At 42.4% G+C, this 11,876-nt stretch overlaps 1 protein-coding gene across 1 annotated transcript in view; it reads left to right on the forward strand.

Annotated features, from left to right (window-relative positions):
* Positions 1-10,016, forward strand: part of GTF2F2 (general transcription factor IIF subunit 2) — a 144,780-nt gene extending 134,764 nt beyond the window's left edge. The window contains exon 8 of the mRNA XM_019971233.2: positions 911-10,016. Coding sequence (XP_019826792.1) covers positions 911-1,030 — 120 coding nt within the window. The 3' untranslated portion in view covers positions 1,031-10,016. The remainder of the gene's footprint in view (positions 1-910) is intronic.
* Positions 10,017-11,876: the final 1,860 nt, after the last annotated feature.

Raw genomic sequence — 11,876 nt, forward strand, 5'->3', positions numbered from 1 at the left:
ATAGCCATCATTTCCATGCCTCTAGTGATCATTGGAGAAGGAAATGACAACCCACTCCAGTGTTCTTGCCTGGAGAATCCCAGGGACTGGGGAGCCTGGTGAGCTGCCATCTATGGGGTCGCACAGAGTCGGACATGACTGAAGCGACTTAGCAGCAGCAGTGATCATTTGGGTAATACCTGAATTTTCAGGTGCCTGAAATACCATGATTCAAAGTTCTGACCTCCATCATTTCTCACCTCTATCCTTTGGTGGACCCAAGCCCAAGAAAACTGCAGCCCTCAGGGTTTTTAACATATCTTGTTCTCCCTTCCTCTGTCTAGGCAACCTTGGCCATGTGATACAAACAATATTAAACATACATAATGACTTATCTTATTACACAAGAAAAGCAAGTAGCCCAATAGCAAATTTGAGAACTCACCTTAGAACTGAGAATTCTGGGTGCCTGTCATGTGCTTGCTTCATAGAAAAATAACATATGCTCCTGCTTCTAAAATGACTGTTTCCTATCCAAGAATAACCCTGTCTGACTGTGAACTCAGTGATACCACGGAACTCGGGAGCTCATTACACTTGGTATACTGTGTAAATTAAGTACCAGCAAATGTATTTCCTTCTAGATTCTCTTTCCTTCTTTTTTTTTTTTAAGCTCTGAAGGACTGCTGGCATTCAGGACTTCCAAGCCCTTTAATGCAAATAATCATATTTAGTGCAGATCTCATGTATTGTATGCAGATAATCAAAAAGGCAGTTTATTGAAATTCATTACAGAGAAATCTAATGGGGCTTTCAGAATCATAATTTTTGTTACTTGTAAATGTAGTTTGGTGTTTATCATTTTATTTTATATTTTGTTTCCTGCCTTCTTTATCTCATCTGTCAAGGTTATTTTGGTTCTGTTTTTCAGTCGTACCTGAAGGACATCTTAAAGGAAATTGGTGTTCAAAATGTAAAAGGGATCCACAAAAACACATGGGAACTGAAGCCAGAATACAGACATTATCAAGTAGAAGAAAAAAGTGATTAAGAAGATGCGAAGCCCGCCTAACAGAACTAAAGGATGATAAACTGAGAAGACAGCCTTGATACGTGAATCCTTGAGCACTATCTATTATAGGGGGTAAATGACTGGTACTTTAATTTCTCTAGGTAAATTTTTTAAACAATAATTCTTGTAAAGTTGCTTAAATGATTTTTGAGGCAAAAGAACACCTTTATTTATATACTTGTATTAAACCAGATTATTCATGATGGGGTGGGGAGTTGAAAGGTTTTTCTTTTTAAATATTAACTTTAAAATGTAAAATTAGGAAGTGTTTTCTAAATGAGGACTCCCTGTCTTTGCGTGAAGAGTTGAAGTGATATAGATCCAAAGTGAGTGGCACAGCAGGAAAAAAAAGTAGGCAACTACAGAAACTCTGAAAAGGAACTAAAGAAAAGTTTCTTATTCTGAAATTGTCAAAGAGCAAGGCTGTCTTTTTTTTTTTTAAACAGGTGGTTGTGTCTCATATTTGCACATATTAATGAAAGTATAGCATTTGGGTGTGTACTAAGGTAGCAGTTTGTTTTGTTTTGTTTTTTCTTTTTCAACACAGCAGTTTTCATCATAGCATACTTAACCCTAGTGACAGCGACATGAGAAGTGGAAAACGTCGTGGTCACTTCTTTCTTTCCTGTTTTCTTCTTTTAAAATAATTAGAAATTAAATGCTTTTCCAATTCGGGATGTACATCCCCCATCATAAGCTTCTCAAAGATGTTTACTGCACACTCAGTGAGCCTGTATTGACTAGTGTGTGACAAAGGCTGTTTACCACTAAAGGAGGGTTGTAGGGGTAAGGTTGATGTGTACAGACAAACAGGTTAATGCCAGCTCCTGGGGAATGAAAGTGTTTCTTTTGTCTTTCTTTTTAATTAGTTTTAAATAAAAACAATACCTGTCCATGGTATTACATAGCACAAAATGTTATTATATATCAGGCAATCCAAAAGCATACCCACGAATAAGATCACCAAAACGAAAGAAGCTTTAGCAAACTAAACACAATTAAGAATTTATTTTTACTTGTTAATTTTATCAGCTGTTTCTGTATGCTTACAACCAAGAAGCAGCAAATGCCAAAATTGTTTAATGTTATGTAATTAAATCATGGAAATAATCTGTCCACTGAGATAAATATTTTCCTGTATTATTTGATTTTTTAGCAGCAGAATGCTGAAGCTGAGTACCAGTGCATTAGATTTTTTGTCCTGGAATTCACAGTGAAATAAAACTAAGGAAGGTTGTCCCCTCCCCTCTCCCACCTCCAGTTGTCTTATCCTGCCTTATTTTGCTGTAGTAACCAAACAGTGTATCTCCATTACCTTCCTTTTTTTTTTTTAAGGTGTTTTTTGTTTGTTTTTGATGTGGGCCATTTTTTAAGTCTTTACTGAATTTGTTATAGTATAGCTTCTGTTTTATGTTTTGGTTTTTTGACTGCAAGGCATGTGGGATCTTAGGTCCCGAGTCAGGGATCGAACCCACACCCCCCATTGGAGCTGTAACCACTGCACCACCAGGGACATCCCTGCATTACCTTTCAGTTCCCAGTTGCTTCAGGTTCAGTGTAAGCAAGCAGATGGGTAATGGTGTGACATATCTGTACATAGCTGAGGATTCTGGGCACCTGTTATTTGCTTTGTTCAGAGTATATGCTGCTACTGCTGCTGCTAAGTCGCTCCAGTCGTGTCCGACTCTGTGCGACCACAGAGACGGCAGCCCACCAGGCTCCCAGTCCCTGGGATTCTCCAGGCAAGAACACTGGAGTGGGTTGCCATTCTTCCCCCAGACCTTGTCTTCTTGGGTGTATGACACTGCTCTGAAACAGATCTGTGTCTCCTCTACCCCTGCCTTTTGTTTTGGTAGTGACAGCACCTGCCAGAACTTGCTGCTGGTAGAGTTGCCAGGGCAACTTTGTCTCATCTAAAGCTGTGCTTCGGTTATTTTCTGCCAACTTGGTTCTTAAGCTTGTTTTAGTTACCTGGTACCTTATCACACTGACAGTATCTTATCTCTTAAATATTTATTATCTATTCAGTAGAATAGGTGGTAGACTGGTGCCATTCCTGATTAATTTCTTGAAATTTCTTTCTCATTTATACAAAAAGACAGCTGTTGGTCAAGAAGGAGATTCTCTCTTCCACCTAGGTTCCCTTTTTCTTTTATTTCAGGACCCTCTTGCTCTGATAAACATGGTTTTGGCAGCCAAAAATCCTAAACCCTTATAACCACTGTGAGATAGCAAGAGAGGAAGGCTGATGAGGGAGATATACACCGGGTAAGATGTCCCATCGTAAGACAACAGGATCAGATCAGTCGCTCAGTTGTGTCCGACTCTTTGTGACCCCATGAATCGCAGCACGCCAGGCCTCCCTGTCCATCACCAACTCCCCGGAGTTCACTCAGACTCACGTCCATCGAGTCAGTGATGCCATCCAGCCATCTCATCCTCTGTCGTCCCCTTCTCCTCTTGCCCCCAATCCTTCCCAGCATCAGAGTCATTTCCAATGAGTCATCTCTTCGCATGAGGTGGCCAAAGTACTGGAGTTTCAGCCTCAGCATCATTCCCTCCAAAGACATCCCAGGGCTGATCTCCTTCAGAATGGACTGGTTGGATCTCCTTGCAGTCCAAGGGACTCTCAAGAGTCTTCTCCAACACCACAATTGAAAAGCATCAATTCTTCGGTGCTCAGCCTTCTTCACAGTCCAACTCTCACATCCATACATGACCACAGGAAAAACCATAGCCTTGACTAGACGGACCTTTGTTGGCAAAGTAATGTCTCTGCTTTTGAATATGCTGTCTAGGTTGGTCATAACTTTCCTTCCAAGGAGTAAGCGTCTTTTAATTTCATGGCTGCAGTCACCATCTGCAGTGATTTTGGAGCCCAGAAAAATAAAGTCTGACACTGTTTCCACTGTTTCCCCATCTATTTCCCATGAAGTGATGGGACCGGATGCCATGATCTTCGTTTTCTGAATGTTGAGGTTTAAGCCAACTTTTTCACTCTCCACTTTCACTTTCATCAAGAGGCTTTTGAGTTCCTCTTCACTTTCTGCCATAAGGGTGATGTCATCTGCATATCTGAGGTTATTGATATTTCTCCCGGCAATCTTGATTCCAGCTTGTGTTTCTTCCAGTCCAGCGTTTCTCATGATGTACTCTGCATATAAGTTAAATAAACAGGGTGACAATATACAGCCTTGATGTACTCCTTTTCCTATTTGGAACCTGTCTGTTGTTCCATGTCCAGTTCTAACTGTTGCTTCCTGACCTGCATACAAATTTCTCAAGAGGCAGATCAGGTGGTCTGGTATTCCCATCTCTTGAAGAAGACAACAGGAAGGCCATATGTAATCAGTGAGATTGTTAAACTCAACCAGTGCACACACTTTGGGGATATTTTAACTGACAAAATGTAGTAAGATTGTGGTTGCTTGGCATTGGAAAGATTTGAAATCACATGTTACCAGTAGCATCCAAAGTGATATATCTTTAAAAAGTGAGCCAGTTTAGCTCTATGGTATCAGAAGCAGCTCTCCTGGATTTCAGCAGAGGTGCAGTTGTTCCTGATGGTCTGTGATCACATTTTCTTTGAAGCCTTTTTCATCACCATTGGTACACATTAATGAAAATAAGAGGAAGCAGTGCCTGGCAATGTATTAAATGCTCTAAAATACTGTCTCGTTAAAAGAATTAGTACTGAGAAGTAGATAATGTCCATTTTATAGAACCATTTCCTGCCTGACATATTATCATAAGTACCAGTCCTTCTTTAGGAGAATTCTGCCCTTTTGGGATAAAGTGAATGCTAGAGTATACCTTCCCAGAAGCCCATGAGTCTCCTTCACTCCCCCTCGTCTTACCTCCAAACCAGGAAAAAGGCGATCAAAGTGGCGACCAGTGGTCTTTGTCATCCCCTGCCTGAATCCAGACACCCAGCCCTTCCTGACCCACAGAACACGGTTACATCATCTCCTTTAAAGTCAGGCTCCTCTTGCTAACTTATAATCCCTGTTACACTTTAAGTACCCACGTAGGGTGTGCAGCGTTAGAGTGGACTCCTCGAGCTCCATGGGCTTCCAGGATGAAGTGGAATGTGACGGGAGGACACTAGCTATGGCACCAGCTGAAAGGTAGCTGCCTTCATTCAGACTTCACTTGCTGAAAGCTCGCCATTCATCTCACTGTATTGGCCATTTTCCATGGCATTTGTGTGATGGTCCAAGAGGTGACAAGCTGAGTATCTTTTTGGTTCGGTTTTCATTGCTTTGACATTTCAGCGCATGCTCCTAAGCCTAATATCTTTTTCATAGTATGTAAGAGGAGGGGTCAGAGATCACTTTGTAGCGTTACTCTTCTTCTCATACTCCCATGCTTGCTTCTTTCTACTTCCTTTCCTTTGAGCAGGTGCCACCATTGATTATACAGTAGCATGATGTAACACCCGACAGACTGACGGTATAAGTCTATGATGGTTTATCATAAGAAAATTAACAGCTTCTCTCTGATTTTGTTGGAAATCATCTAAATTAGAAAAGGACTTTTTCAATGCTGTAGCTTCCACTTTAAACTGTTTACTGAACTCTTGTTGTGTGCCAGACACTCAGCTAGGCATTTGACTCCTGTGACTCGTGTAATCCTCACAACAGCCCTACAAAATGCAATTCGGGAGACCCAGTTCCATCCCTGGATTGGGAAGATTCCCTGGAGGAGGGCATGGCAATCCACTCCAGTATTTTTGCCTGGAGAATCCCATGGACAGTGAGCCTGGTGGGCTACAGTCAATGGGGTTGCAAAGAGTGGGACACGACTGAGCGACTAACACTTTCACTTTCTTTCAACTCATGTAATCCTGACAACAACCCTACAACATGTGTGTGTGCATGTGCTAAGTTGCTTCAGTCCAAACCAACTTTTAATGAATTGTGTGTTAGAGGTTTGAGGTCCCAATCATTTGTCACCACTGCAAATGCTAATCAATAAAGAAGATAGGAGTTAGAAATAAACAGGGTCAAATGACTCCTTTTTGAAGCCCAGTTACTCCTAGCTGGCCTGGAAGGCCTCCCTAAGAGCTGAGGCTGGAGTAGAGCTTTCTGTATTTATCCTTTTCCTCACTTTGTGATGACTAGTGGAGAAGGCAGTGGCACCCCACTCCGGTACTCTTGCCTGGAAAATCCCATGGGCAGAGGAGTCTGGTGAGCTGCAGTCCATGGGATCGCTGGGAGTCGGACATGACTGAGCAACTTCAGTTTCACTTTTCACTTTCATTCATTGGAGAAGGAAATGGCAACCCACTCCAGTGTTCTCGCCTGGAGAATCCCAGGGACGGGGGAGCCTGGTGGGCTGCCGTCTCTGTGGTCGCACAGAGTCGGACACTACTGAAGCGACTTAGCAGCAGCAGCAGCAGCAGCCGCCACTAGTGGGTGTTTGGCCTGGCTTACCGTTTGCAGGTGAAAAATCTGGAGTGGCCGGAAGAAGACATGCAAATGGCCAACAGGTACATGAAAAAATACTCAGCATCACTACTCATCAGGGAAATGGAAATCAAAACCACAGTGAGCTATCACCTCGCACCTGCTAGAGTGGCTGTCCTGAAGAAAGGCAAGAGATAAGAAGTGTTGGTGAGAATGTGGAGAAAAGGGACCTCCTGTGCACTGTTGGTAGAATATACACTGGTTCAGCCCTTATGGGAAACAATACTGAGGTTCCTCAAAAAGTTAAATATAGAACTACTGTATGATCTAGAAATCCCACTTCTGGGTGTGTATATACCCAAAGGAAATGAAAACAGTTCAAAGAAATATGCGCACTCCCATGTTTATTGCAACATGATTCCCAACAGCCAAGAGACGGCAACAGCGTAAGCGGCCATCAGTGGATGAATGGATAGAGAAGATACAGTATACGTATGTTATGCAGTGGGATATTATTCAGCCATGAGAAGAAAGAAAGCCTGCCATTTTCAGCGTGGATGGACCATGAGAGCATTGTGCTAAATAAGTCAGAGAAAGACAAATGGTGCATGCTGTCACATACCTGTGGAAGGTAAAAAGACTAAACTAGTAAAAACAGAAAAGTGTTTTCCAGAGGTTAAGGAGGGGATAGGACAGATGTTGCTGAAGGACACAAACTTGGAACTAGTAGTAAATAAGTCCTGAGGAGCACAGTGAGTAAAGACGACACTGCTGTGTTATTAGCAGTAGTCATCAAACTTGCTCAGAGACTAGATCTCACTTAAACCACAACAGAAGAAGTCATTACAGAAGAGCTCACTAAGCTTCATTGGCAATTATATCACAGTATATAAATTATCAAATCATGTTGTATTCCTTGACAGTGTTTCTGTATCAGATATATTTCAATTAAAAATAGTAAAGTCAAAACACCTGAGATTTCCAGAGGCAAGCACAGCCTATCATGCTCGCCCATGAACAGTGAATACTGGGACTCGAGAACAGAGAATGGAAACAGGATGAAGACAGCTGTCTCTGAGCTGTCTGTCGGCACTGTTAAGGAATCTTTGTTAATTCAGTGGAAATAGAAAAGGTGAGCTTTGCAAAAGTCACGTGTGATGGGATGCTAGGTGTCCAAAAGAGTTCTCAAATGAATCCCTTCCTTAAGTCAGCCTACTGCGAAGTACCCCCTCTAGACCACTGATGACCTTCTCCTCACCCCAGGGACACAGCCGAGACATTAAGGAGCGTTCATTCAGCCGTGCATTCTCTTAACATTGTCACATGCGGATCTCCAAAGAGACCAGTATAACATGAAACTGCTCATAGCACTTCAGAAATAAATACTGGTTTCTCATCAGTGATGTTGAAAGGGAGACAGAAAATTCTATAGACAGATTTCTTGATGGTCCAGCGGTTAAGAATCCACTTGCCAGTGCAGGGGACATGGGTTGGATCCCTGGTCTGGGAAGATTGCACATGCCTTGGGGCAACTAAGCCCATGCACAACAACTACTGAGCCCAAGTGCTGCGAGCACTGGAGCCCACACATCACAGCGAAGAGCCCCTGTCCCCGCCGCCTGCTGCACCCAGAGGTCCCGCACAGCATCAAGGACCAAGAGCAGCCAAAATTAAAAAAAAAAAAATTCTGTACAGGAGTATATACTTATAAAATACAAATAAAATACTTATATCTAGACTGTATAAAGGTCTCTCAATAACAAAACAACCCAATTTAAAAGTGAGCAATGACTATACACATACACTTCACCAAGAAGCTACAAAGAAGCCCTTGAAAAGCTGCTCAACATTGTTGGTCATTCAGTTCAGTTCAGTTCAGTTCAGTCGCTCAGTCATGTCCGACTCTGCGACCCCATAAATTGCAGCACACCAGGCCTCCCTGTCTATCACCAACTCCTGGAGTTCACCCAAACTCATGTGCATCGAGTCGATGATTGCATCCAGCCATCTCGTCCTCTGTCATCCCCTTCTCCTCCTGCCCCCAATCCCTCCCAGCATCAGGGTCTTTTCCATTGAGTCAGCTCTTTGCATGAGGTGGCCAAAGTACTAGAGTTTCAGCTTCAGCATCAGTCCTTCCAATGAACACCCAGGACTGGTCTTGGATCTCCTTGCAGTCCAAGGGACTCACAAGAGTCTTCTCCAACACCACAGTTCAAAAGCATCAATTCTTCACAGTCCAACTCTCACATCCATACATGACCACTGAAAAAACCATAGCCTTGACTAGACGAACCTTTGTTGACAAAGTAATGCCTCTGCTTTTGAATATGCTATCTAGGTTGGTTATAACTTTCCTTCCAAAGAGTAAGCGTCTTTTAATTTCATGGCTGCAATCACCATCTGCAGTGATTTTGGAGCCCAAAAAAATAAAGTCTGACATCTGTTTGCACTGTTCCCCATCTATTTCCCATGAAGTGATGGGACCGGATGCCATGATCTTAGTTTTCTGAATGTTGAGCTTTAAGCCAACCTTTTCACTCTTCTCTCTCACTTTCATCAAGAGGCTCTTTAGTTCCTCTTCACTTTCTGCCATAAGGGTGGTGTCACCTGCATGTCTGAGGTTATTGATATTTCTCCCGGCAGTCTTGATTCCAGCTTGTGCTTCTTCCAGCCCGGCGTTTCTCATGATGTACTCTGCATATAAGTTAAAGAAGCAGGGTGACAATATACAGCCTTGACGTACTCCTTTTCCTATTTGGAACCAGTCTGTTCCATGTCCAGTTCTAACTGTTGCTTCCTGACCTGCGTATAGGTTTCTCAAGAGGCAGGTCAGGTGGTCTGGTATTCCTATCTCTTTCAGAATTTTCCACAGTTTCTTGTGATCCACACAGTCAAAGGCTTTGGCATAGTCAAGGGACGACCCAGAGGGGCGGGGGGAGGGAGGAGGGTTCAGGATGGGAAATGCGGGTATACCTGTGGTGGATTCATTTCGATATTTGGCAAAACTAATACAATATTGTAAAGTCTAAAAATAAAATTAAAAAAAAAAATCAGTCCTGAATATTCACTGGAAGGACTGATGCTGGAGCTGAAACTCCAATACTTTGGCCACCTGATGTGAAGAACTGACTCATTGGAAAAGACCCTGATGCTGGGAAAGATTGAAGGCAGGAGGAGAAGGGGACGACAGAGGATGAGATGATTGGATGGCATCACCAACTTGATGGACATGAGTTTGAGTAAGCTCTGGGAGTTGGTGATGGACACGGAAGCCTGGCGTGCTGCAGTCCACGGGGACACAAAGAGTTGGACACGACTGAGCAACTGAACTGAACTAGGTTTGTCATAGCTTTCCTTCCAGAAGCAATTTTGCAAATATTTTCTGCCATCCGGTGGGTTTCCCTTTCACTCTGTTGATTGCTGTCTTTGCTGAGCAAAATTCCTTTAGTTTGTTGAAGTCCCATTTGCCTGTTTTTGCTTTTGTTGCCCACACTTTTGATATTGTAGTCATCAATATGTCATCAAAACCAATATCATGAAACTTTTCTCTTGCTATATTCTACGAGTTTTAGTTCAAGTCTCATGTTTAAGTTTTAAGACTATATTGAGTTGATTTTTGTAATTTAAGGCGAAGTGTCCAATTTCATTCTTTGGCCTGTGGATATCCAGTTTTCTCAGCATTGTTTATTAAAGAGACTAACCTTAAAAAAAAAATAAAATAAAACCACCACAAAATAATGTTACACACCTACCAAGACGGCTAAAATTCTGGAGACCTGACAGCACCAAGTACTGACATGCACAGCACCTGGAATTCTCAAATGAGAATCCCTCATGGGAATACAGAATTATATAGGCATGCTGAAAAACAGTATGGCATTTTTTTGGCAAGTTAATCATACCACCATATAGCCTGGCAATCTCACTCCTAAGTATTTACCCAGGAAAATAATATGTGCATACAAAACACCTGTACACAAATGTTTAAACAGATTTGATCCTAATTGCCAAAAACTGGAAACCACCCAAATGTCCACCAGCTGGTGACTAGATAAACTGTAGTGTAGACAATGAATGAATACAGCTCACTCAGCAATGAAAGTGAAGGACTGCGTGATACAGCCATTTGGGTGAATCTCTGATCCCTTGTGCCAAGTGAAAGAAGCAGGAGTTGGTAGGGGGGTGATGTACAATATACTTCCAACTGTATGACATTCTGGAAACAGGAGAACTAGGGGGATAAAAATGGGCCAGTATTTGCCTGGTATTGAGGGTACATGAGGTTTACTACAAAGAGACACAAGGGGACTTTTGCAGTCATGGAAATTATGATCATGGTGGTGGTTACATGACTCTTAAAACATAATCTGCACATTTAAAAGGATGGATTTTACTGCATATAAAATATCCCTCGATACCCCTGGTTTTGGAAAATTAAGCAGGATGAAAACTAGGGAAAATATCCATCAACAAGGAAAGGTTAAACCTTGACTCATCTGTATTATGGAGTGTCGGCAACAGTTAAACCATGAGACACGTGAATGCACTGCCCTGGAGACAGCTCAGTATTCTCGAGAGTGAAAAGCGAGTTTCGTAACAGTCTTCATAGTAAGGTCTGTTTCTATTAAAAACGGAGCAAAATATGTATTTCTGCATGAGCACACGTATATAAAATCAGAAAATGTGCTAAACTCTTAACGGGCAACCTCTAGGGAAGAGGGCAAGGGGGAGTCTTCACACGCATACAGTCAGACCTGTCTTCAGTGTCCATTGTATCGCACCCTTGTTTATAAGGAACTTGAGCACCTGCAGATTTTGGTATCCAAGGAGGCTCCTGGAACCAGTCCTCAGAGGTACTGAGGGATGGCTTTCCATCATGAGAGGGATGGTATTTTTATAATGATAGTATATAATGACGAATATTTGAATGTGTGTGTGTGTATATATATATATATATATATATATATATACACATATATATGTCCGACACTATGTGACCCCATGGACTGTAGCCCGCTAGACTTCTCTGTCCAAGGAATTTTCAAGGTAAGAATACTGGAGTGGGTTGCCATTTCCTACTCCAGGGGATCTTCCCGACCCAGGGATCAAACCCATGTCTCCTGCATCTCCTGTGTTGTTAGTTGGTTTCTTTACCACTGCGCCACCTTGGAAATTCCTTGCTACACTGCATATATTTTAAAAGGAGAGCATACCTTTTATGAAATAACTTAAAAGATACTCCACTTGTACCTCATTGGGTGTAGGGGTTAGAGAATACCTCAAGTCTCCCTGTCAAGGAAGAACCTCTCCCTCAAGGACTAAATGTGGGAGAGAGCCTGGACTTCATCAGACTCTTACTGAATGTCACCTGTTGCGTCCTAGGTGCCACCCCAAGCAGCTGCAGCGGGGGAGCCGAG

This window comes from Bos indicus, chromosome 12, assembly GCF_029378745.1.
Source record: "Bos indicus isolate NIAB-ARS_2022 breed Sahiwal x Tharparkar chromosome 12, NIAB-ARS_B.indTharparkar_mat_pri_1.0, whole genome shotgun sequence".
Taxonomy (NCBI): Eukaryota; Metazoa; Chordata; class Mammalia; order Artiodactyla; family Bovidae; genus Bos; species Bos indicus.